The 23,013-nt window shown below is 37.1% G+C and overlaps 1 protein-coding gene across 1 annotated transcript; it reads right to left on the reverse strand.

Moving 5' to 3' along the window:
- Positions 10,381-11,352, reverse strand: LOC102169666 (olfactory receptor 2W3). The gene has a single exon (XM_005682847.2). It carries the CDS (start codon positions 11,350-11,352, stop codon positions 10,381-10,383), a length of 972 nt encoding a protein of 323 aa, XP_005682904.2.

Raw genomic sequence — 23,013 nt, forward strand, 5'->3', positions numbered from 1 at the left:
TTGGTTCGAGGCAGACAGGAGGTGAAAGGTTGTCTGTGGCTTTTGTGGCTGGCATTGTTCTGCTACAGTAGATGTTGCAGTGGATGAGAGCAAAGAACAAACAAGCATTCACCATGGGGCCAGAGTAGATTCCAACAGGCAAAGTGACTATTTACTATCAGCTATGAGTGCTGCACCAATTTCTTGTGATTTTTGAAAAAATAATATAAGTCAAGCACTTAACAACATATTGGGACAAGTAAGTTATCTCCTAGATAACTTCTGTTATTACTTGTAACTAAGTGCTCCTTTGCTCCCTCTATCTGTAACTGCAGAGCAATAATTGTTCCTCATTTACCAGAAGACTGCTTTCCCCCTGTGTGCTCTCTGCTTTGTCCCCTGTCTTCTTTGAGAATTGTCTTTCTTCCTTCTTCATCTTGAGTGATTTCTTGTCTCTTACATCCGTTGCATCCCAGGTAACTAACTGGTAAAGAACCTGCCTGCCAATGCAGGAGTTGCAGGTTCAATCCCTGATTTGAGATGATCCCCTGGAGGAGGAAAAGCAACCCATTCCCGTATTTTTGGCCTGGAAAATTCCATGGACAGAGGAGCCTGCCGGGCTACAGTCCATGGAGTCGCAAAGAGTTGACACGACTGAGCACACACACACTTCTTCATCTTGAATGATTTCTTTTTTGTCACATCCATTGCATCAGTAATTACATACTCTAGTGTCAGTTACACAACATTCCCTTATTGAGCTATTATCTCATTCATCTATTCAAAAATATTTCATGAGGAATGGCTGCCAGGTTCTGGAGATGACGAAACAGCAAGATCCGATATTTGTAGAGTTTGCATGCACCGATTTTCTCTCTGATGAGGAAGAATTTTGTTTTTATTAGGGATAATAACTTCTAGCAGTTTCTTGTGATTTAATTTTTAATTTTTTTTTTTTTACTTTAAATGCAAGAAATTCAAGAAATATGTCTATTGAGGGCAGAGGTCATTCCTTCCCCATCTCTAACTCTGGACTATTTTTGTAGTCTTCCTTTCTTAGACAAGCACCATAAAAATGAGGATTAAGTTTTATCTTGTCCTGTATTAAATGTTCAGCTCATTAGAAATCCTAATGCTTCCCTAAAACTGCTTTCAAAGAGATTTCTAACATCCCTGGGATTGTCACATCACATGGGACATTTGCAGTTTCCTTTAATGACTCTCTGATCTCACTGATATGTGCTCCTTCCTTTTGGCAATTTTCCTCATTCACCTCAGCTAGTTCTATTCCTCCTTTTCAATCATCTCTTCTCTTTCTCTCTCTCTCTCTTTTTGCCACTCATAAAGTCCTTTGCCTCAATTGACCACTTCAACATTTATCTTTTCCTGAAATATATCTGTCTTCTTCATGGTTTTGACCATAATTATTTTCAGAAATCTCAAAATAAATACCTGATATAGGCTCTACATAGAATTTCAGACTCTTTTTTTGGAAAGGGAGTCTCCAAAAGGGACTTCAACTCAAAATGTTCAAATTAAAATCCAGAGTTTGTAACCCGCACATAGACACTTGACTCAGATATAACACCTGTTCTTTCACCTAGCAGTTGTCATATCTTTAATTATTTTACTTTTTATATTGTAAAGAATCCGCCTGCAATGCGAGGGACCTAAGTTTGATCCCTGGGTTTGGAAGATCCCCTGGAGAAGGGAAAGGCTACCCACTCCAGTTTTCTGGCCTGAAGAATTCCATGGACCATATAGGCCATGGAACAGAGTCGGACATGACTGAGCAACTTTCATTTTCACTATTTATGTTGTATATCTATATGTCTGTGTGTTCAATTTTATTCAATTGTAAGAATCTTTGTAGTCATATCTGCTGCTATAACTCTAGTTCCTGAAAAATTAGCTGGCACATAATAGGTGCTCACCATATTTAATTGACGATGAATCAGTAGATGAATGATGTAGTTTTGGTTCCTTTTGCAACACCTACCATGAAGATGAAAATTGTGGATAGGTCTAATAGGTGAGACTCATTGTGGAGTACTAACTTGCCACATGGCTATAAAATATCTTGCCTTGCATGGCTCTTCAAAGCTCCTTTCTATCTGCTAGATAGGAAGCTGCTTGATTCATGAATATCCTTGAATAAAGTTAATAAATTTCTTTAAATTTTTCAGTTGAATTTTTACTTTAACAGAAAAAGAAACTTTATTGTGGTTAAAAAAGCAAAATAAAAGCTATTAGCTTCAGGTGGAGAAATACTGTACTTTAAACTGCAGTGTCTGCGGGACTTATTAATACAAAGACTCCAACTTGTAGAACAGGAAAAAGTTTTCCTGGGTCCTCTTAGGTCTGAAAATTAAAGTGACAAGGATAAATTAACAAAAGAAAAACACATGAATTTATTTAATATAAGTTTTAAGTGACATGGAACTTCACAAGGAAATGAGACTTCCCCCCAAAAAAAGACTTGGCTCTGAATATTTTTATGCTAGGTTTGATGAAGAGTGGACTGTCATGGACGAATGTGATAGTTTAAGGAGTATGAGGTAAGTGCAGTAAACTCTGGGAAACTTAGCATAGCCTGTTTGCTAGAATTCTTCTTATTATCCCTTTGTCTTTAGAGATAAGAATGTCCCATTACTCCAGGTTTGGGGGGGTGGCACCTCTCACATGGGAATTTTATGACATATTTCAGGGGACATGAGTAAGGGAAAGGTCAGAGTCTTTTAGCTTATATCATTCTCTCAAACTCCTTCTGTTTAAACTATTCAACATGCTAAAGTACCATGTTTTGAAGTAACATTTCCTGAACCCCACTAGTCCACTCAGGATTGCATACAAGTGATATAGCACAGTGGCTAAACTACTGCATTCTTACTCTCTCAGGAACTGGATATTAAAATAGAGGAGCTCTAACTTTCTCTCTTGTAATGTAGATGTGACACTACCCATTTCACTATCTTTAATGAGGATTTAATGAGTAAATGCAGGTAAAACCTTAATAGTGGCAGCCACATATCAAAGACCCCAAAAGTGCTAATTGCTTTTGTGTTCAGTTGCTCAGTGTGTTCAACTCTTTGTGTCCCCATGGACTGTAGACCACCAGGCTTCTCTGTTCATGAAATTTTCCAAGCAAGAATACTGGAGTGGGTTGCCATTTCCTACTCCAGAGGATCGTGACCCAGGGATCAAACCCACATCTCTTACATTGACAGGTGGATTCTCCAGCACTCTTGTCACTTGGAAAATCCTAATTGTTTTTAGCAGTATAGAAAAAAACAGTTGTGTTTCTGAAGAAAACTATTATCTCTGGCACACATGTCTGGCTATCAGATTCTAGTCCCTTTCATTGAATTTGAGCTATTTGTACTTTTTGTAAATTGTAGGCAATTACTAGATATGCATGTCATGCCGTGTCTAGTAGACATTTAATTGACTGCCTTTCACCCAGTGGACAAAACAGTTTTGCTGTATTCTCACTTCAAATCAACATTTCTTAACTTAGTAAAGTTTTACTGGCTTCAATTTCCATTAAGCTCTTTATAGCATCTGCCTGAACACCTCAGATCCTTTGAGTAAAAGAAAAAGAAAAAAAAAAAACCTTTAACATGAGTTCACTTATATTTATGAGTCATGATTTTACTGAAAGTTATTTTTTAAAGTATGCATGGTAATTATGACATTAATAGGAGAGGGAGTTCCGGCTGTGGTCTAAAAAAAGAGTTGATTGGACAAGAATCAAAATAGAGATAGAAAATTAAAAATAGGTAGACAAAAAATAAAACATAAGAGCTGTTTAAAAAAGAAGCACCATTAATAGAGAATAAAAAAGGAGTACCTGGAAAAAGAGTTGCAGTCAACAGGAAATGATTGGAACAGAAACCATTCACCCACTAGAGAAGTCAGTTTATCCTATTCTGTCCTATGTCACATGTTGATGAAGTTTTAACCTCAATTTTTCAACACGTGGAAAAATAAATGTGAAGCAAAATGTGCTGGAAAATTAAGGAGATGACTTTTTCAAACTACTTTAATGTAAAGGGCATTCCTTAAAGAGAATCAAATGACAAAAATAAATTAGTAACAAGTTTGATGCCCTTTATTTCAGGGAAAATGATTCAAGGATTTGAGTTCAATGCCTGACAAGCAGTGGAACACTCTTCCACAATGACCTTTGGGCAAGAGTGAGCTGTATAGAATATTAGAAATGGCAGTGCAAGAAAAGTGCACGATCAGCTGAGATTGCACATATTATTTCATTGGCTAAAAAGTTCCTTCATTTTCTTTAAGTACAAATGAAAGACACATTTTTCTTCTCATTTTCACCAATAACTTTATTGAGCAATGTATTTACCATTTTGTTCCACTACCTTCTGCCATTTTAAAGACAACGTTATAATTTCATCTTTCCAAAACTTTTTGCCTTTTTGAGCAAAGAAAAGATACCTATTCCAGGTATCATTTACATTCTTTTGAGGAATTGAATTTTTTTTCCATTAAGAGAATTTTGTAAAGACTAAATGCACATCTGAAGATGGAACGTTTGGTGGATACAGAAGATGAATCAGAATTTCTTGGCCAAGCTGTAACAGTTTTTGCCTAGTCACCAAAAAAAAAAAAAGTGGACTTACAGTATCCTGATGGAAGATTATTCATTTTCTGTTGACTGATTCTGGACACTTTTTTGTTGAGTGTTGCTTTCAGTTGATCTAACTGGGAGCAGTACTTGTCAGAATTAATTGTTTGGTTTTTCAGAAGGAGATCATAATAGAGGACTCCTTTCCAGTTCCACCACATATATAACATCACCTTCTTTGTATGAAGACTGGCCTGTGGTGTGGTTGGTGGTCATTTATTTTGCTTTTCCCACAGTGTCTCCCATTGCACATTATTGTACAGTATCCACTTTTTATTGCCTGCTACAATTTGTTTTTAAAATGAAACAATTTCCTTACATTTCATTGGAGAATCATATGTAGAAATATGGGCAACGATTTTTTCACTTAACTTATATGGAACCCAAACATCAAAGTGATTAACATACATAATCAAGCTGGTACAAATGATAGTCAATGCTTGATTTGGATATATTTTTTCTATACATATAAATTTTTATTATTTTTATTTTTATTTATTTATTTATTTATTATTTTACTTTACAATATTGTATTGGTTTTGCCATACATTGACATGAATCCGCCACGGGTGTACATGAGTTCCCAATCCTGAACCACCGCCCCCCCAACCTCTCTCCCCATATCATCTCTCTGGGTCATCCCAGTGCACCAGCCCCAAGCATCCTGTATCCTGTATCGAACCTAGACTGGGGATACATTTCTTACATGATAGTATACATGTTTCAATGCCATTCTCCCAAATCATCCCACCCTCTCCCTCTCCCACAGAGTCCAAAAGTCTGTTCTATACATCTGTGTATTTTGAGTATGTCGGCTATCTCCCGCATGGTAGCGTTAAATGTTCTCAGTTAATGTCTTGGTTTGATTGCTATCACTTCAACTTATCCAACTGATCAGGGAGCATTGTCTAGCCAGAAACCTCCAGCACAAAACTTCACAAATCACTTTTGACACATTCAGTCATAGCACCATCTTCATACACTGCACACATCTTTTCTTTCATTTCAGTTGCATTCTTACCTTTCTTAAAATAATAAAGCATAATATGCTGAAAATGTTTCTTTCTTCTGTCTTCAATATTAAAATAGCTACACAAAAATTCATCAGTTTTGATGTTTTTTTTTTTTTTTTAATGCATGCTAATAGTTGCCAGAGTACAATCTAACATAACAATTCAAATGAAGTTAAAGACAACAAAGCACTACTAGGGCCTTTTTATGGGAGTAAAAAAATGAATCTTTGGCCAACCCAATAAATAGCAAAAATTCAGCTGAGCAAATTTGAAAGACCTAATTGGGTTTATCAAATAATTCATGAACCAGGCAACATTCCATCTAACAAGTAAAGAAGAGTCCTGAGGAGCTGTGCAAAATGGAAGGCCTACATAGGCAGAAGAGAAAGAGTGGGTGACTTCAGGCTTAGGTAAAGGATCTCCTGGGGATGGAAGAGGGTTACATGGTGGATTACCTCATTGGTGCTGATGAGAAAATTCCAAAATGAGCTGTTGATACTGTATTCCTAGAAGAAGTTGTGACTGCAATTAAATTGGATATTAAGTCTTACTTTGCTGACATGGCTCTTAGCACAAATGGCTCCATTTGGGGCATGTTTCTCTTCTAATGCATATCTGACCTTATCTAAAAATGTCAAGGACCAACCAAGAATAAAGCCCAGAATTACCTTGGGGCATTTGGAGATTGGCTGACTGGTTATACTGCATTTCTCATCAAGCAGAACACAGAATTTCAGTTTGCTGATGTTGCACCCTAGATGTTGGGCCTAGAAATATACTTCAACATGAGGAAAATCTCCTTGTAAAGAAACTGGCTTGGGGACCTTACTTAGTAGCTAAAAAAGGGAGTAATGTCTTTGGAAGAATAGAGAGGGGATGTTTATGAGTTATGTGAGGATGAGTCATTCTTCAGAGTTTGCCCTTTAGAGGGGCATAAAAAGAGTAAGGGGATTTCTTATCTGTAGTTATTTTCTGGAAGAATGGGACTCCAGTAAAATCAACTTTGTTCTGGCTTAGAGCCAGTGAGTGGAGTATCTTGTACGATTCCATAGCAACTATATTTATTGGTTCCCCCATGTCATAAAATAATCAGAGATATCATAGATAACAGATCTAAATGGAGTTGCTTATTACAAACTCCACATCATCAGACTTTTAAAATATAGTTTCAGCTCTCCTAGAAATGGAATCTTTAGCCAGCCAATTAGGATTGCATGATCAGCATTAAGCGGATTGCCATTTCCTTCTCCAGCAGATCTTCCCGACCCAGGGATCGAACCCAGGTCTCCCACAGTGTAGACAGATGCTTTAGCGTCTGAGCCACCAGGGAAGTCCATTAATTAGGTAATCTACCTTAGATACTTTTTTCTCTCCTATGAGGAAAGTAACAAGTAACAGCACAAAAACAAATGTGTTTTTGCCAAGTACAAGTCTCTGCCCTCTTCTGCCTATAAGCATCTTTCATTTTACACAGTTGGTTAGTTGCTTCCTTTCTGCTAGAGGGATGATGCCTGAGCATAAATCACTGAATAAAGCCAATAAAATCTTTAAATTTTACTCAGTTGAAATCTGTCCCTTAACTGAAGAAGCATAATAAAAATCCCCTCAGTGAACACTGGACTACTTTCATTCCTTAGAGTTCTGTGAACATTCTCTGCTATCTTTAGGGTATTTTCCAAAGCTAGGAACACTGGCAATAGTCCAGTTACTATTCTTTAAGTCCCCTTTTCTCAAGAGGCTGCTCTTCAAGCTCATGTAGGATGTCCAGCAAGTTATTTCCAAAAAGAGCATGAGTTTGGAGAAGCCCTATGAGCAATTTTCTACGGCTGATTGTCTACAAACCCTGGTTATCTCTTAAATTTTCCCCCATCAGTTCTGCATCAAGGAAGCATTGTGGAATTTTATAACTCTAGGCAGAAACTCTAACTGCCATACTAGTAGCTCTCATTCTCTTATTTCATCAACCCAACCTTGTCACTGTGCTTTGCTGTGCTGAGTTGCTCAGTCGTGTTTCACTCTTTGCGAACCCATGGACTGCAGTCAGCCAGGCTCCTCTGTCCATGGGGATTCTCCAGACAAGAATACTGAAGTGGGTTGCCATGCTCTCCTCCAGGGGATCTTCCCAACCCAAGGATCAAACCCAGGTCTTCTGCATTGCAGGCGTATTCTTTACTGACTGAGCCACCCTGGAAGCCCAAATCATTACTTCTTTAAAAAAGCATTTTGGAATGTTCAAGCTGATCCCCCTGAAGCACAGACATATCCCTTCCAGTAGTCCCTGGCTCATATACACTTTTTTTAAAATTTATTTATTTTAATTGGAGGCTAATTACTTTACAATATTGTATTGGTTTTGCCATACATCAACATATATATTTAAATGACCCCAATGGGACTCTGTCCTTGGAGATAAGGTGAGAGAGTGAAGAGGTTAGAAAAGGAGGGTGAGCCTTCTCCACAAGGCTCATTGTGGAGAAGGAGAGGCTGTGAAGTTGAGGGGACTGAGAATAGACATGATGGCAGCATTCAGTCAGCCTCTTCTCTTTACTTCTTCCCCATTTTATTCCCCTTAATCTGTGAGTTCTATCTCAGATTTTTCCAGAGTGTGCATATCCTGCTAAAAAAAATTGGTAGGTGATTAATTTCCTATGGCATTAAAGTGTTATCTGAGGGCCAGCAGCAAGGGAGTGAGGACATCCCTTGGGAAATTTGCAGAAATGCAGAATTTCAGACTCTGATTTACTACACTAGTAAATCAGAATCTAAATGTTATAAAGATCCTGGGTAATTCATTTGCACATTAATTGGAAGAAACCCTTGATGGGGTTCAGTACATATTGCCTCAAAATATGGCATTTTGGTTTATTGCATATTTGAGTTGAAGACATTTGTGAAAAGGCAGGAGCAGGAAGGACTTCTGACCTTCATCTGAAGTGGTTCATAAAACCCTCCAATGAGGTTACCCTTCTTATTTCCTATTCCTTGAGGAAAGGGACATTCTTATTTCAAAAATGGAGGAACATTGAGAGGCATCTAAATGCACATGCTATGCTAAGTTTTCCCCAATTTCTTACCAATGGCTCAGCCCCCATTGCCTATCAAATTTCTTCACCATTGTCTACTCTTCATCAAATGTGAAATAAAGAAAGCTGTGGTACATATACACAATGGAGTATTACTCAGCTGTAAAAAAGAATTCATTTGAATCTGTTCTGATGAGATGGACGAAACTGGAGCCGATTATACAGAGTGAAGTAAGCCAGAAAGAAAGACACCAATACAGTATACTAACACATATATATGGAATTTAGGAAGATGGCAATGACGACCCTGTATGCAAGACAGGGAAAGAGACACAGATGTGTATAATGGATTTTTGGACTCAGAGGGAGGGAGAGGGTGGGATGATTTGGGAGAATGACATTCTAACATGTATACTATCATGTAAGAATTGAATCGCCAGTCTATATCTGATGTAGGATACAGCATGCTTGGAGCTGGTGCATGGGGATGACCCAGAGAGATGTTATGGGGAGGGAGGTGGGAGGGGGGTTCATGTTTGGGAACGCATGTAAGAATTAAAGATTTTAAAATTTAAAAAATAAATAAATAAATAAAATTAAAAAAAAATACAGTTTTGGGGATTTTCATTTCCTCATGAAGTATCCTATGCCATGAAAACCATATATTAAATAAACTTGTGTGAGTTTCTCCCATTAACCTATCTTTGTAAGTTTAATTTCAGACCCAGACAGGGACTAAAAAAGGTTCCAGGAAAACTTTTTCCTCTTCTACATCTGAGACTGTATTATGCAAAGAAGGGAAATAAGTCATGCTGCTTGCTTTACTTATTAAATGCTTACATATTTTTACTCTTTACAAATTTGTGTAGCAATAGAATCATCAGGGATTGAAAGTCATGCAGAACATGGAGAAATTTTTTGGTTCAGTTCTATTTGAGTAAATGATTTAACCTCAAAGCCTCAAGTGCCATATGGGCAAAATAAGGGTAATACAAGTCATATGATCTCCACAGATGCAGAGAAGTTTAGGTGACTTAAGAGCACCTGACTCATAACAGGAACTTAATAAACATCGGGTTCTTCTCACTAATAAAATAAAAACATACCTGAGAAATAGTGATGCTTTAAGATTTAAATGACATACATATTGTTGTTATATGTTAACTTCTTGGTTTATCCAGAGTTCTTACAACAAACTTTGGGGAAAATGTCAAAGTTTGAGGACAAAGTGTAGATAATACATCTGACTGAATGAAAGGCTTTGGATAGGAATTTGAAAAATGCAAGCATCCCTATGCTGAATTCCCATGTTGATGGTTGTTGACTAAGAGAAGTGACTGATCTGTGATCGTTCTCACTAAAACACCCATCATTGCATTAGTGCATTAAAAACAAACAACGAAGGCAAAATTCTTATTAAGAAAAGAAGTTTCCTTCTTGGCACTCTGGCACAAAGTTGGAGAAACTCATCTTTATAACTATCGATATCACTGTGTCTTTACAGAACTATATCACCTGCTTTACAGATCACCTAGAGGTTTTTGGGTGATATGTGTTTTCCAGTTCACTCATCAAAACATATTCTGTTTCAGTGGAACTAAACCAGTTGTAAAGAAGTCCCGGGAAAGGTATATAAATTGGGAAGCAAAGGTAAGACCCAGATCTGATCCAACAATCCCAGATTCCATCAATGGTGCCAGATTCCACCATAACCAGGCTAGAGATGCCTGTCTGGGCCTTTCACTCTTACCCCTTTCTTCTCTCTGTCATGTAGCAACAACCTCCTCAATGCCCCCTTCACCTCTTTGTTTCTGAGGGTGTAAATCAGGGGATTCAGGAGTGGGGTGACAATGTTGTAGAAGAGGGTGAGGAACTTGCCTTGATCCTGGGAGGAGCGGTTTCCAGGTTGCATGTACATGTAAATGATGTTTCCGTAGAAAAGTGAGACCACTGTGAGATGGGAGCCACAGGTGTTGAAGGCCTTTTGCCTGCCTGATGCTGACTGAATTTGTAACACAGCCCTCACGATGTAACCATAGGTGACCAGGATAAACACGAGGGGTGAGAGTACAATGCCCACTGCCAATACAAAGACAGTACCCTCAATGGCAGCTGTATTCACACAGGCCATTCGTATCAGGGCAGGCATTTCACACAGGAAGTGATCCACACTGTGACGCCCACAGCGGTGTAAGCGTAGGGTGACTGGGGACATAGCCAAGGAGTTGGCCACACCACAGCCCCAGGCTATCAACACCAAACCTAGGCAAAGCCGGGGATTCATGATCGCCATGTAGTGCAGGGGCTTGCAAACTGCAACAAACCGGTCATATGCCATGACTGCCAGGAGTAGACATTCCACACCACCCAGACCCAGGAATAGGAAGAGCTGGATGGCGCAGCCTGTGTAGCTGATGGTCTTGTCACTTCCACTCAGGTTATACAGAAGCTGAGGGATGGAGCTGGTGGTGAAACTAAGGTCCAGGAAGGAGAGGTGGGTAAGGAAGAAGTACATGGGAGTGTGGAGGTGAGGGTCCAGCCGAGACACCAGGATGATGGTGGTGTTGCCCACAAGGGTCAGGAGATATGCGATCAAGATAACCACAAAGAGGATTCTCTCCAGATGGGGCCGATCAGAAAATCCCAAAAGGATGAAATTTCCCTGGCTGCTCTCATTGGTTCCATCCATCTCTACTGCACCTGAAGAGGAATATTGATACTAATAATGTGAAAAGCCAATAAAATGGAGTGTTTACCACGAGTGTTTACAAACATTCTTCTGTGTTTTTTACACTTATTTACTCATTTAACTCCAACTAGAATGGTATGAAGTTGGCACTCTTACTATCCTTGACCTACAGAAAAGGAAACTGAGACATATGTGTGTTAAGTAAATTGTCATATTCTAGAAGGGGCAGAATGAATTTTGAATTTAGAAAATGTGGCTTAGTCTTTATCTTTCACTGATGGTAGTGCCTCTAATCCCAAAGTCAGGAAAGATAAATCCTGCCATGGCCCAACTATTGATTCTTCCTCAGACACAAGTTTTTAAGCTCCTGCTGCAACCTCAAAGGCCCAAAGACATATCCATTTTATGCAGAATATTTATCTATTCTTTATCCCAAAGACACACTTCACTCATTTGGTTATTATTCTTGAGGTAATTTTAAAGTGTCTGTATAGATAATATATAAGACAATAAAATATTACTAAAATGCACATAAAATTAATCTCTCTGTGTCTCTTTCCTGCCATCTCTGTCTCTATTTTTCTGTCCCTATGTGTGTATGTCTTTCTCTCTCTCTCTCTCAGATAGGTCTTGCATAGAAGGAATAATTTTTTTCTTCCAAAATACTATATACTGCTTGAGAAAAAATATAACATTTTGTAATGGATAAGGCAACTTTAATGCAATTATTCACATATATGTTCAGAACTTCTATCAAATTGCAATTCCAAGAACCTATCACATTCAGAACAAAGAATGTTAGAGGACACAACCACAAGTCTTACCGACAGATACAGAGAAGTAGATTGCAAACAATTTGAATTGCAATTCCATTCTCCTCTGTTACAATCTCTTAACCAACAAGATACCATTACAAGCTATTTGAAAGATCACTTACCTTTACATAGTTTTCCCATCTAATATGGTAATACTCAAACTACTTACACATATGTTCTGTTATTTTATTAATATGAAAAAGTTAGTAAATATGAAAGTTTATATGTATGCTATATAAAACTCATGATATATAAAAAATGAGACTAGGCAGGAAAATTATGAAAAAAAAAGTCTAATGAGGAGAAATTATACTTTATATATATCCAAACATACACTGAAAATATAATAATTTAATATGATTGGAATTTCCTTGGTGGTCCAGTGGTTAAGAGTCCACTTTGCAATGCAGAGAACATGGGTTCCATCCCTGGCTGGGGAGCTAAGATCTCACATGCTGTGGGCAACTAAGCCCACTTCGGGCTGCTGAGAAAGATCCTGAAAGCTGCAACTAAAACCTGATGCAGCCAAATAAATAAATATTTAATAAAAACAACAACAAAAAAAGAAAAATAAAATAACAACAACAAAAAAAGAAAAATAAAATAACAACAACATAAAAAACATGATCACTGAAAAGGCATTTGGGGTTGGGGAGTGTGGATACTTAAATTACTCCTTTCACCAAAACTAATTACAAATCAAATATTCAAAGTGTTAAAAATACAGCCACTAGGGAAAGTCAGCCATTGCTCAGTACATCTCTCTCTCTCTCTCTCTTTCTCATTTTTCTTTTTCCTGATCATCTTGGATTTAGGTAGATCTCACTAGATAAGTTGCAATTTTTGAAAGTATGAAGCAAAATATATATTTAATTCCATATTTTTAAAAAAATATATACTACAAAAAGACAACTAACAAAGTCTAAAGAATAATGTCAATACTATAGAGCTTCAGCATGAAAACTGAAAGCTGCCTTAATAAGAAAATATGTAACAAAGTAAATGTATAATAATAATTTGAGCATTTTACAGAAAAACAATTATTTACAATAATGTGACAAAACATCAGAATTGTTCTCACTGATGATTGAGTATATAAAGTATAAATATAAATGTATTTGCTTCTTAGATATATAAGTATTTATAGGTGTGGTATATATAGAGTTGGGCAAACTGTGGGGAAATGAGCCCATTAACTCTTGATAGGAATTTAAATTGGAATAGTATCTTTGGCAGAATCTTAGAAGAGATCATTAATTATAAATAACATATATGCTGACATTCTTCATGTTATTTTAACAAAAACAATTATACCTTATAAAATTTTAAATCACCTGTGGTTTTTTTTTTTTGACTCATTAATTCTGAATATTGGAATCTGTCCTGCATTTATTAACACACAACATGTAATATAATTCCTCCAAAGTCTTCATTATAGTATTGATTGAGACAGATAATACTCAGAAATAATGTATATGTTCAGTTATAGAAATGATTTAATAAATAACAGCCTTGTGAACTTGAAACAAATAACTACTAAATAAAAATAATATATATATGCGGCTTCACTTGGCATTTTTTCCAAAAATCTTACTGATTTTAAAAAAGGAAAAGGCAAAAAGTAATGTATAGTGAGTTTATATGTGATCTGGTCCCATGTTTTTGGTCATTAAATCTATATATAAATATTCATATCAAAATAGAACCAATATCTAGAAATATGTACATTGAATTATCAAAAAGACTCACTTCTAGAACATGAGATGGAGTTTAAGGGAGATTTTAATGTTTACACATCCTTTGTGCATAAAATAAGAAATAGTAATCATGAGTTGTTATAAAATTTAAAAAGAATATTTATACATGTATGAGTATAGGATTATATACCTAGGAAATTTCCCTAGAAATGATTCTGTCTTTTTTAAAAAACAGTTAATGTGTCTTTTTAACTGTTATTCCTTCTTTACAGAAATCATTGCCTCATCGCCCTTAATATATACATATATATATATATATATATATATACACACACATATATACGTAATTATCAAACTGAAAAGGAAGAAAAGTAGGAAGAAAGGAAGTTAAGAAGAAAAAAAGACTAAAATAAATTTTCAGTCTACATAATGATACCAGTGTTTTGAAACAAACTGATGCACAATTGCATACTCTTAAAATTGTAAATCCTGGGATATAAGAGAAAATTGAGCATGAGGAGCTGAGGATGAGCCAAATGCAGTGACAAGGCAAGAGTCTGGTTTTCAATCTCTTGAATTGCTTTTACAACTTTGATGTAGAAGTAAGAATGGCTTCTTCACAGGAAGATTAGAGACAGCTGAAAGAGAATGTTCTTGCTAGTTTTCAATCAAGAAGCTGTGCCTTTTCTCCTGTTCAAGTGGAACACTTGCCTTAAACACTGGGGACCTGAGATAGAGTGCTCACAAGCCTTGTTTCTATCACACACCTTTCTCCATGGAAGAAACTCACCTCTCAGATGGGATCCAGAGTACCTTCACTTTCTAAGCAGCTCTGGGAAGGAACTAACATTTTCTCCCCTTATATTCAAACTTTGGATGGAATATAATAAGTTTTCCTTTCTCTGTTTGAGGTCCTTCTTAACATACTGGTTCAGTGTTAACAGCCTCCCCTACCTTCTCACCTCTCCACCGGTGGTTTATACTTCGTAAGAACCTTTTACAGCCACTATGAATATCTTCATATTTAATGCAATCGTGCACTTGTGTTTTGCACACAATGACTTTTATTGTATGTCATGTGGATTTGTCACCACTGTCTTGGTGAGGGGAGAGAATGGGCACTAACCCAGTTATCTTTCATTTTATATACATGGGCACAGCTTGGGAGATCAAAGAATAAACAATTCATTGTTTAATGTTGTAGTTCAAGTCTTCCCTACCTTGGAGAAACACTTCCTATTTATTGTTCAATGGTTTAAAAAAATAAAAGAAAAAGAAAGACAGTAACAAGCGGAAGAATCACAAGCTGGAATCAAGATTGCCAGGAGAAATATCAATAACCTCAGATATGCAGATGACACCACTCTTGTGGCAGAAAGTGAAGAGGAACTAAAGAGACTTTTGATGAAAGTGAAAGAGGAGAGTGAAAAACTTGGCTTAAAGCTCAACATTCAGAAAACGAAGATCATGGCATCTGGTCCCATCACTTCATGGGAAATAGATGGGGAAACAGTGGAAACAGTGTCACACTTTATTTTGAGGGGCTCCAAAATCACTGCAGATGGTGACTGCAGCCATGAAATTAAAAGATGCTTACCCCTTGGAAGAAAAGTTATGACCAACCTAGATAGCATATTCAAAAGCAGAGACATTACTTTGCCAATAAAGGTCCGTCTAGTCAAGGCTATGATTTTTCCAGTGGTCATGTGTGGATGTGAGAGTTGGACTGTGAAGAAAACTGAACGCCGAAGAATTGATGCTTTTGAACTGTGGTGTTGGAGAAGACTCTTGAGAGTCCCTTGGACTGCAGGGAGATCCAACCGGTCCATTCTAAAGGAGATAAGCCCTGGGATTACTTTGAAGGGAATGATGCTAAAGCTGAAACTCCAGTACTTTGCCCACCTCATGCAAAGAGTTGACTCATTGGAAAAGACTCTGATGCTTGGAGGGATCGGGGGCAGGAGGAGAAGGGGATGACAGAGGATGAGATGGCTGGATGGCATCACTGACTCGATGGACATGAGTCTGAGTGAACTCTGGGAGTTGATGATGGACAGGGAGGCCTGGCGTGCTGCAATTCATGGGGTCACAAAGAGTCAGACATGACTGAGCGACTGAACTGAACTGAACTGAGCAAGTGCTAAAGAGATCAAAGCTCTCCCTACCCACATGGGTGATGACTCATAGAAAGGTCAGTAAATTAATCCAATTATTGACAACTCACAGTTTTTCAGATATAATTTTGCATGAAGTTGGAGATACCAGAACAGGTCACCCGCTTAAAGCCTACTGATTTTTAAAACATGTTTTAAATTGAGCATTTAGGAGAGTGTGCACTGACACTGTACCTAGAGGTAAAATCTATTTTCCTTGTAGGTGCTGCTCAGCACGTGAACACTGTGGTCCCCGAACGCACCCTTCTACCTCAGAAATGCACACACATAAACAACAAAGCAAAAAAAAAAAAAAAAGTTTTTTTCAGCTCCTAGAGAGCAGGAAGTTATACAATTACAAATTTTAATTTATTTCCAAAGCATGTCTAACCTTGCAGACTCAATAATCTCAAACTCACACAAAGGGTAGCTATACTGGCATATGAAAGAAAATGGGATTGACGATTTCAGAGTAGACAGCAGGTCTAGACCTTCTCAGTCAAGAGATGGCATTTCTCCACCTCCTCCCATGAAGCTATAATATCTTTTTCAATGCTATTATTTTTTAATGAAACGCACATCTTAGATCTTACTTTCTAATGTTTGCCTGACAGATAACAAACTCCAGCCCTAATAAAAAAAATGAACTTTTATGCTGCATTTATTCATATTTTGTCCCTCAGTAATTTTATATATTATACTTCAAAAATTATTTTGCATTGGTAAATTTATTTCTTTCTTATGACTTAAAAATAAGAGCTTCATAGATTTGTCTGTAGATCTGTGTCTTGGCATGGGGTCGCAAAGAGTTGGGCATGACTGAGCGACTGAACAACAAATGTCAGTCAAAATCCATACATTTTCCAAGAGCAAGGAGGATGTTTCTCATTTTTTATTTTTCTATTTCTTTGATACATTTCATGTTTTTTTTTAATTTATTTAACAAGCCAACAAAGGGGTGCAGACTGATGAGCAGAACTCCTTTGTTAGACGTTCTGAGACCTAGTTTCCAATGTGCTAGATAAGAGGATCCCCACACCAACAAACCTTGGACACCAGCAGAGTGTCTGAGAATTCAACTCGATTCTTATACAACCCAGAGAAAGTATCAGATTTTACAGGGTAAATGTTCAGTCTTACAAGACTTCTCCCACTGCCTAACCATTTCAGAAGCCAGTTGCAAGCCCAAACTATTACCTGTGCTTCTGACCAACTGGCTACAGATTGAAGGTTCCATCAATCCCCTCCTTGGACTTCAGACACCAGCCACAAGCCCAGGTTGTTACCTGTGCTTCTAAACAAATGGCTCTAGATCAGAGATTCCCATGACACCCTCCTCAGGTTAGATGAATTCGTTAGAATGACTCATAGAACACAGAAAAACATTTTACTTACTAGATCATTAGTATATTTTGAAAAGGATATAACTCAGAAACAGTCAGGTGAAAGAGATGTAGAGGGCAAGGCATGTTGGAAGGGCATTCTCCCTGCATCTCCACACGTTCACCGACCAGAAAGTTCTCCCAACCCTGTCTTTTTGGGCTTTCATGGAGATTTCATGAAATACATTGATTGATTACAACATTGGCCACTGGATATTGATTCAACCTCTATCCCTTCTCCTCTCCCCAGAGGTCAAGAGGTGGGGCTGAAAATTCCAACCATAACTGTCCCCATCCTTAAAGTACTTTCCAGAGTCACCTCACTAACATAACAAAAGACATATTTATCATTCTCAACACTTAGGAAATTCCAAGGCTTAGGGAGCTGTAAGTCAGGAATGCATGTTTGGTCATCTGAATGACCAAACATAAAAAAACTTACAAATTATAATATCAGAGCTCCTAAATCCAGAAATCTACTCACCATTTTTACTGGTAGGCTACCAGGTATCATTAAAAGTCGAAGTCAAAATGTGTGGATCTTATTATAGGAGGATTGTGGGTTGTCTTATTCCCTCCTGTGTGCACACAGGTGCTCCAGCCAAGTGCAATTCCAGATGTGGGAGGAAATAAAGGCACTTCTCTTGGGTTGGCCCATTCCTCTGTAAGTGAGGTGGACCATGATATTTGTGCAGAGGAGTTTATGGAAATGACAATAAGATGCAGTTCTCCTGAGAAAGACTGGAAAGGGACCAGTGGTCTGGATTTCTCAACAGCCCCAACCTCTAGGGAAATTTCTGAACCCATAGGGGTCATTAGTACATACACTGAGGTGTGATGTAGGTATACATCACATCAGACTCTATAATCTCCCATAGGGTCCAGACAGAAAATGAGGACTATGAATATTTGTTCCTTGATATGAAAAGGACTTATTACTTCATGTAAGTAAAATTGGAGACTCAATTTTTGTTCCATAAACATAAATATTAATGGAATATTTGCTTCCTTTCTCTGTTCCTGAGAATTATTATGTGTCTAAAAATTAGCCAAGGTATAATCAATCCCATCCTACTTGGAAAGAATAATTTTTTCCCCTTAGTTCTATTGATAATATTGCAAAAGTATTTTGTCTTTTTTTTTTTTCTAAGAATTTTTTTCATGAAAAAGAAAGGACTCATTGACCTAGACAGCTGAAAAACTGGATAGGTGGAATGGTTAATTTAGAACTTTATTATTAATTTAAGGAACCAGTAGGGCAACTAATTTTATTTATTTACTTAGGATTTGAAAGGAAGATGTCAGTATAGTGGATTTATACTTTAGTTTCAAGAAGTAACTAGGGTAAAATTGAGCAAGTATCAGGAACTCTTGATTTGTTAGACTGTGTATATATGACTGTGCTTTTAATGTTCTTATTTAAGTGATGTGACACACCAAGGCTAAATTTTTTTCAAAATATAAATAATAAAAAGTCAGTAAATGAACAGCAATTGAGTCCCTGAAAACAGTCAGACAGTATCAGAGAAAACCAGGCTAGTTTGAATCAATTGGTTAGGGGATTTAGCAAAATAATAATCTGGGACCTTTTGAGAAGACATAGCTAGAGAGCCACAGAGTAGAGATTGAAATATTCAATATAGGAAAATGTGTGGAACTTATAGGCTTGTAGAATATGTATTTTATATAGATAAAGATCACTTCCATCCTTCCCTCTTATAATAAAAAAGGTAAATTTGAAGAAGACCCCAGAAGCACATACAAAATATACATTGAGGAGTCAGTTCTTGGAGAGCAGATTTAATAAATCCCAGTGTTCCCAATTTATCTGCCCTTTGGGACAATAGGCCTCAATACCACCACTGTAAATTAGCTCAGTTCCTTTTGCCTGAGGATGAAACTTTTTCACTTCCTGTTCCCAATCAGCCCCACACATCATTGTCCTCCTAGTTCCCTTCATTTAGCACCTTCTCAACATGCTAGAATAATTAGCTTAAATAGTTAATTCACAAGACAAATCACTCACAGGATTGGGACATGGGGAAAATGATCAAATTAGTTATTTGACTGAAACATCTAGTCTTTTGGTAAACTATAAACATAACTCTGGAGAGTTATAGCTTCAGAACAGCTAGAACCTAACGTTTGAGATTGACTTTGTAATCATTCCTTATGATTTTAGTCATTTTTTATAATGATTTGGGCTTAAAAAAAAAGTCCAGCAGATAACTAGAGATAGATGCTTGAAGGGAAATGACATTGGGGAGAGTACTGGAGGGAGAGGAGGTGGCTCTATAGTGCAGTTAAAACAAAAAAGGAGTTCACAAAGCATAGAAAAGTTGGTTTCTACAAAATTTTTATTCCAGATAACTTATATAATGCTCCCCACATTCTTAGTGAGTATGAGAATTTGCATATGGAATGCATACAAGGCAATGAATGAGTTAAAGTTGTCACTGTATTGTCATAGGGAATCAAAGCTACGGGTGGCTCAATGGAACCTGGGCATAACAATGCATCATGTCACTGGAACCAGTATCTCTACAAATTTATTCAAATTTCTTCTACACTTAAAAATTGGTTTACTCTTTTAACACTTGACATTAAGCTTTATTGATCAGTACTTCTCTAGTTATAAATTAGTAATAACAGCATTATATTTCACAAAATATTTTCAGATCCATCACTTAATTCTGTCTAACAAAAGCTAATCATTTATTTATTCAACAAATGAGCATTAAGTTGTAATCACATACAAACCAGTGAGTTGTTTGAGATATGTCAGACATATCATTATCAATAGACTGTGATCCCTCTCCTCAGGATGCTTACAATCTATCCAGAAAAGGCAAAAGCAATTAAATAAATAAATATTTAATAAATAGGACAATATAATATATTAGAACCCAATAAGTAGCATATTGAAAAAAAGTGCCTTCATTGCGCCCAACAAAGGGAAATTGGAGGGTGAACTCTGGGTGAGCTCTGGGACAGGTCAGGTTGTATGGTTCTCACTAAAAAGCAGGATTTGACCATGCCCTTGTGATTCAGGCAGTAAAGAATAGGTCGGCAATGCAGAAGACATGGGTTCTATCCCTGGATCAGGTTCTATCCCTTCTCTTTCCTGAAGAACGGAATGGCCACTTACTCCAGTATTCTTGCCTAGAGAATTCCATGATCAGAGGAGTCTGGCAGGTTTCAGTCCAAGGGGTCACAAAGAGATGGACACAGCTGGGCAGCTAACACTAACACGAACTAAGGAAGAAAGCAAATGAATTAAATATCAGGGAAAAGGAAATTGCAGGTGGAAGGAAGGCACAGCTGGGAGAAAGGCCCGATGGTAGCAAGTGCCTGGTCTGGTGTAAACCCAGCCAGGATACCAGGATAGATGGAGAAGAATAAAAAGGGAAGTAAGGGGAGGAAGTCAGAATCAGAGGAGAAACTTGTGCTCAGATCTCCTAGGGTCTGAAGTTTCGTTGTAAAGATCTTGGCCTTAACTCTAAGCTGAATAGAAGGTAATTGCAATGGTACTACAATCTTGGCGTTAAAAGGATCAGCCTGGCTGCTGCATTGAAAAGGGATATGGAAGGGGCCAAAGTACAGCCAGGATTGCTATTAGGAAACTAATAACTTAGAGGGAGAGAATGGATGTTCAGACCACGGTTACAACAGTAGAGTGGTTAGAGAGGGCTGCACTCTAGATACATTCTGAAGGTAGGGCCAACAGAGTTTACTGATAGACTAGTCTGAGAAAGCAAAATCGAAAAAGGAGTTAACCAGATTGTTGGCCTGAGTAACCGAAAAAAATGGAGTTGTCATCCACTGGAAAAGCCTCTGTGTATTGCGTTTGAGTGTGTGTGTGTGTGTATGGAATTGGGAAAGCAAAAAATAGGGGTTATAATAGGAGATGCACTAAGCTTTGTGAAACGTGGAATGCAAGGGATGAAGAAAGATTTAAGTTGGCTTATTAACTGACATAAATCTTAAGAGGATGCACAATGAGATAATAAGGTTAAAAGGAGACAGTAGACACTAGGATGTTAGCTTCCTGGAGAGGAGGCATTCTTGAGATTCCCTTTTCATCCCTTGAAGAGGGTAGCAGGCCTGAGGTCATGAGACTTCCTTGTCCTGGCGAATGGGTGGAGCCCCCAGGGGTGACATGATCTTAGACCAGTGACCCTGTCCCTCTTGATCCTTTTGGAAAAAGGGCTCTACTGTCCTGAGTGTTTGTTCTCTGTCACAAACTCCTGTCATAGATGCTGACCCTATAGTGACATGAACACTCAGGAGTTACCGTAAGTTTCCAGGCCCCATTTAAGCCCTGATGATGGGAAAGCATGAACTGAGACCCAGCTTTCTATTTAGATCATGAATAGAAAAGGCCTAGGGTGTGCATGGTGTATAAAATATCAACAAGAGGGATGTAAGGTACATTATTATTACCTCTGTTTCTAAAAGAGACAGAGAATAGTTTGCTTGTGATCAAACATAAATGTATCAAATATGAAATCTTTGTTTAATACAAGGCCCCATCATTAGGATACCTAAAACCATCTGGAAATACAGTTTGATGAAATTTCCCCATTGCTAAAATTATTATAATCCATAAATGCTCCTCCAAATATAAAAATGTCTGAAAAGAAATATGTTTAAAATATAGAAAGAAAGCTATATCATTAATGTTATTGTAAAGTATGTGAAAGATTTTAGTCAAAGAAACTTCTCTGGAAGAGAAAAGCTCCTTAAAAATCAAAAAGTCTTGTCAGGAAATGTCATCTAAAGTTTCTATTAATTAAAAATTATTTAACATTTCAAAATTTAGCATTTAAGCATTTAGTTAGCAAGTATTTTTCGAATATATATATAGAAGATGGAAGCATAGTTAACTTTCAATAATTTTTAAGAATTTTGTTTGGACTATATACAATATACCCTAAAAATAAGTCAAATATTATTATCATTTCATCTTTATGGTCATTTTCATATTGTATTTAAGAGGCAAAGTTGAATTTAAAGCAATCCTGTAAATCACAACCTCAATTATTTCCCAAAATATTGTAATGTCAATATCATTGTCCCACATTATAAAAATTGTACTAAGTAAAGGAGTCTGAGAGAGAAAGAAATAATTGTTTTAAGTTTTACAACTAGAAAATGACTAGGTCAAAGAACTAGTTGAATCATAATTCTGAGAAATTTCTACTCAGAAATAAAAAAGTATCCCCGCTGAATACCTGAAACTAACATTGGTTTATATTATAAACCAATTATATTTCAATCAAAAATATATCCAAAGAAAAAGGAAAATGTCCTTGTGAGAGGTATGGCATTGGACTCAGTGATATAATCAGAGGGATGAATTGCATCACTCTCAAAAATTGACCCCTGAATAAAGAGGATTTAAAGAAGAATTGAATAGTCACAGGAATCATGGATAAAGGGATGGTTCTGAATATGTTAATCTAGAAGGAAATGGAGGTTAAATGATGAGATATAAAGCAAAAACACATAGTAAGAAGCAATAAAGAAAAAAGAGAGGGAGACAGTGACAGAAAGAGGCAGAGCCCAGAGTGAGAAAAAGAGGAGAGAGAGAGTAAGAAAAGATGAAACAATT

This window comes from Capra hircus, chromosome 7 (genome assembly GCF_001704415.2).
Source record: "Capra hircus breed San Clemente chromosome 7, ASM170441v1, whole genome shotgun sequence".
Classification (NCBI taxonomy): Eukaryota; Metazoa; Chordata; class Mammalia; order Artiodactyla; family Bovidae; genus Capra; species Capra hircus.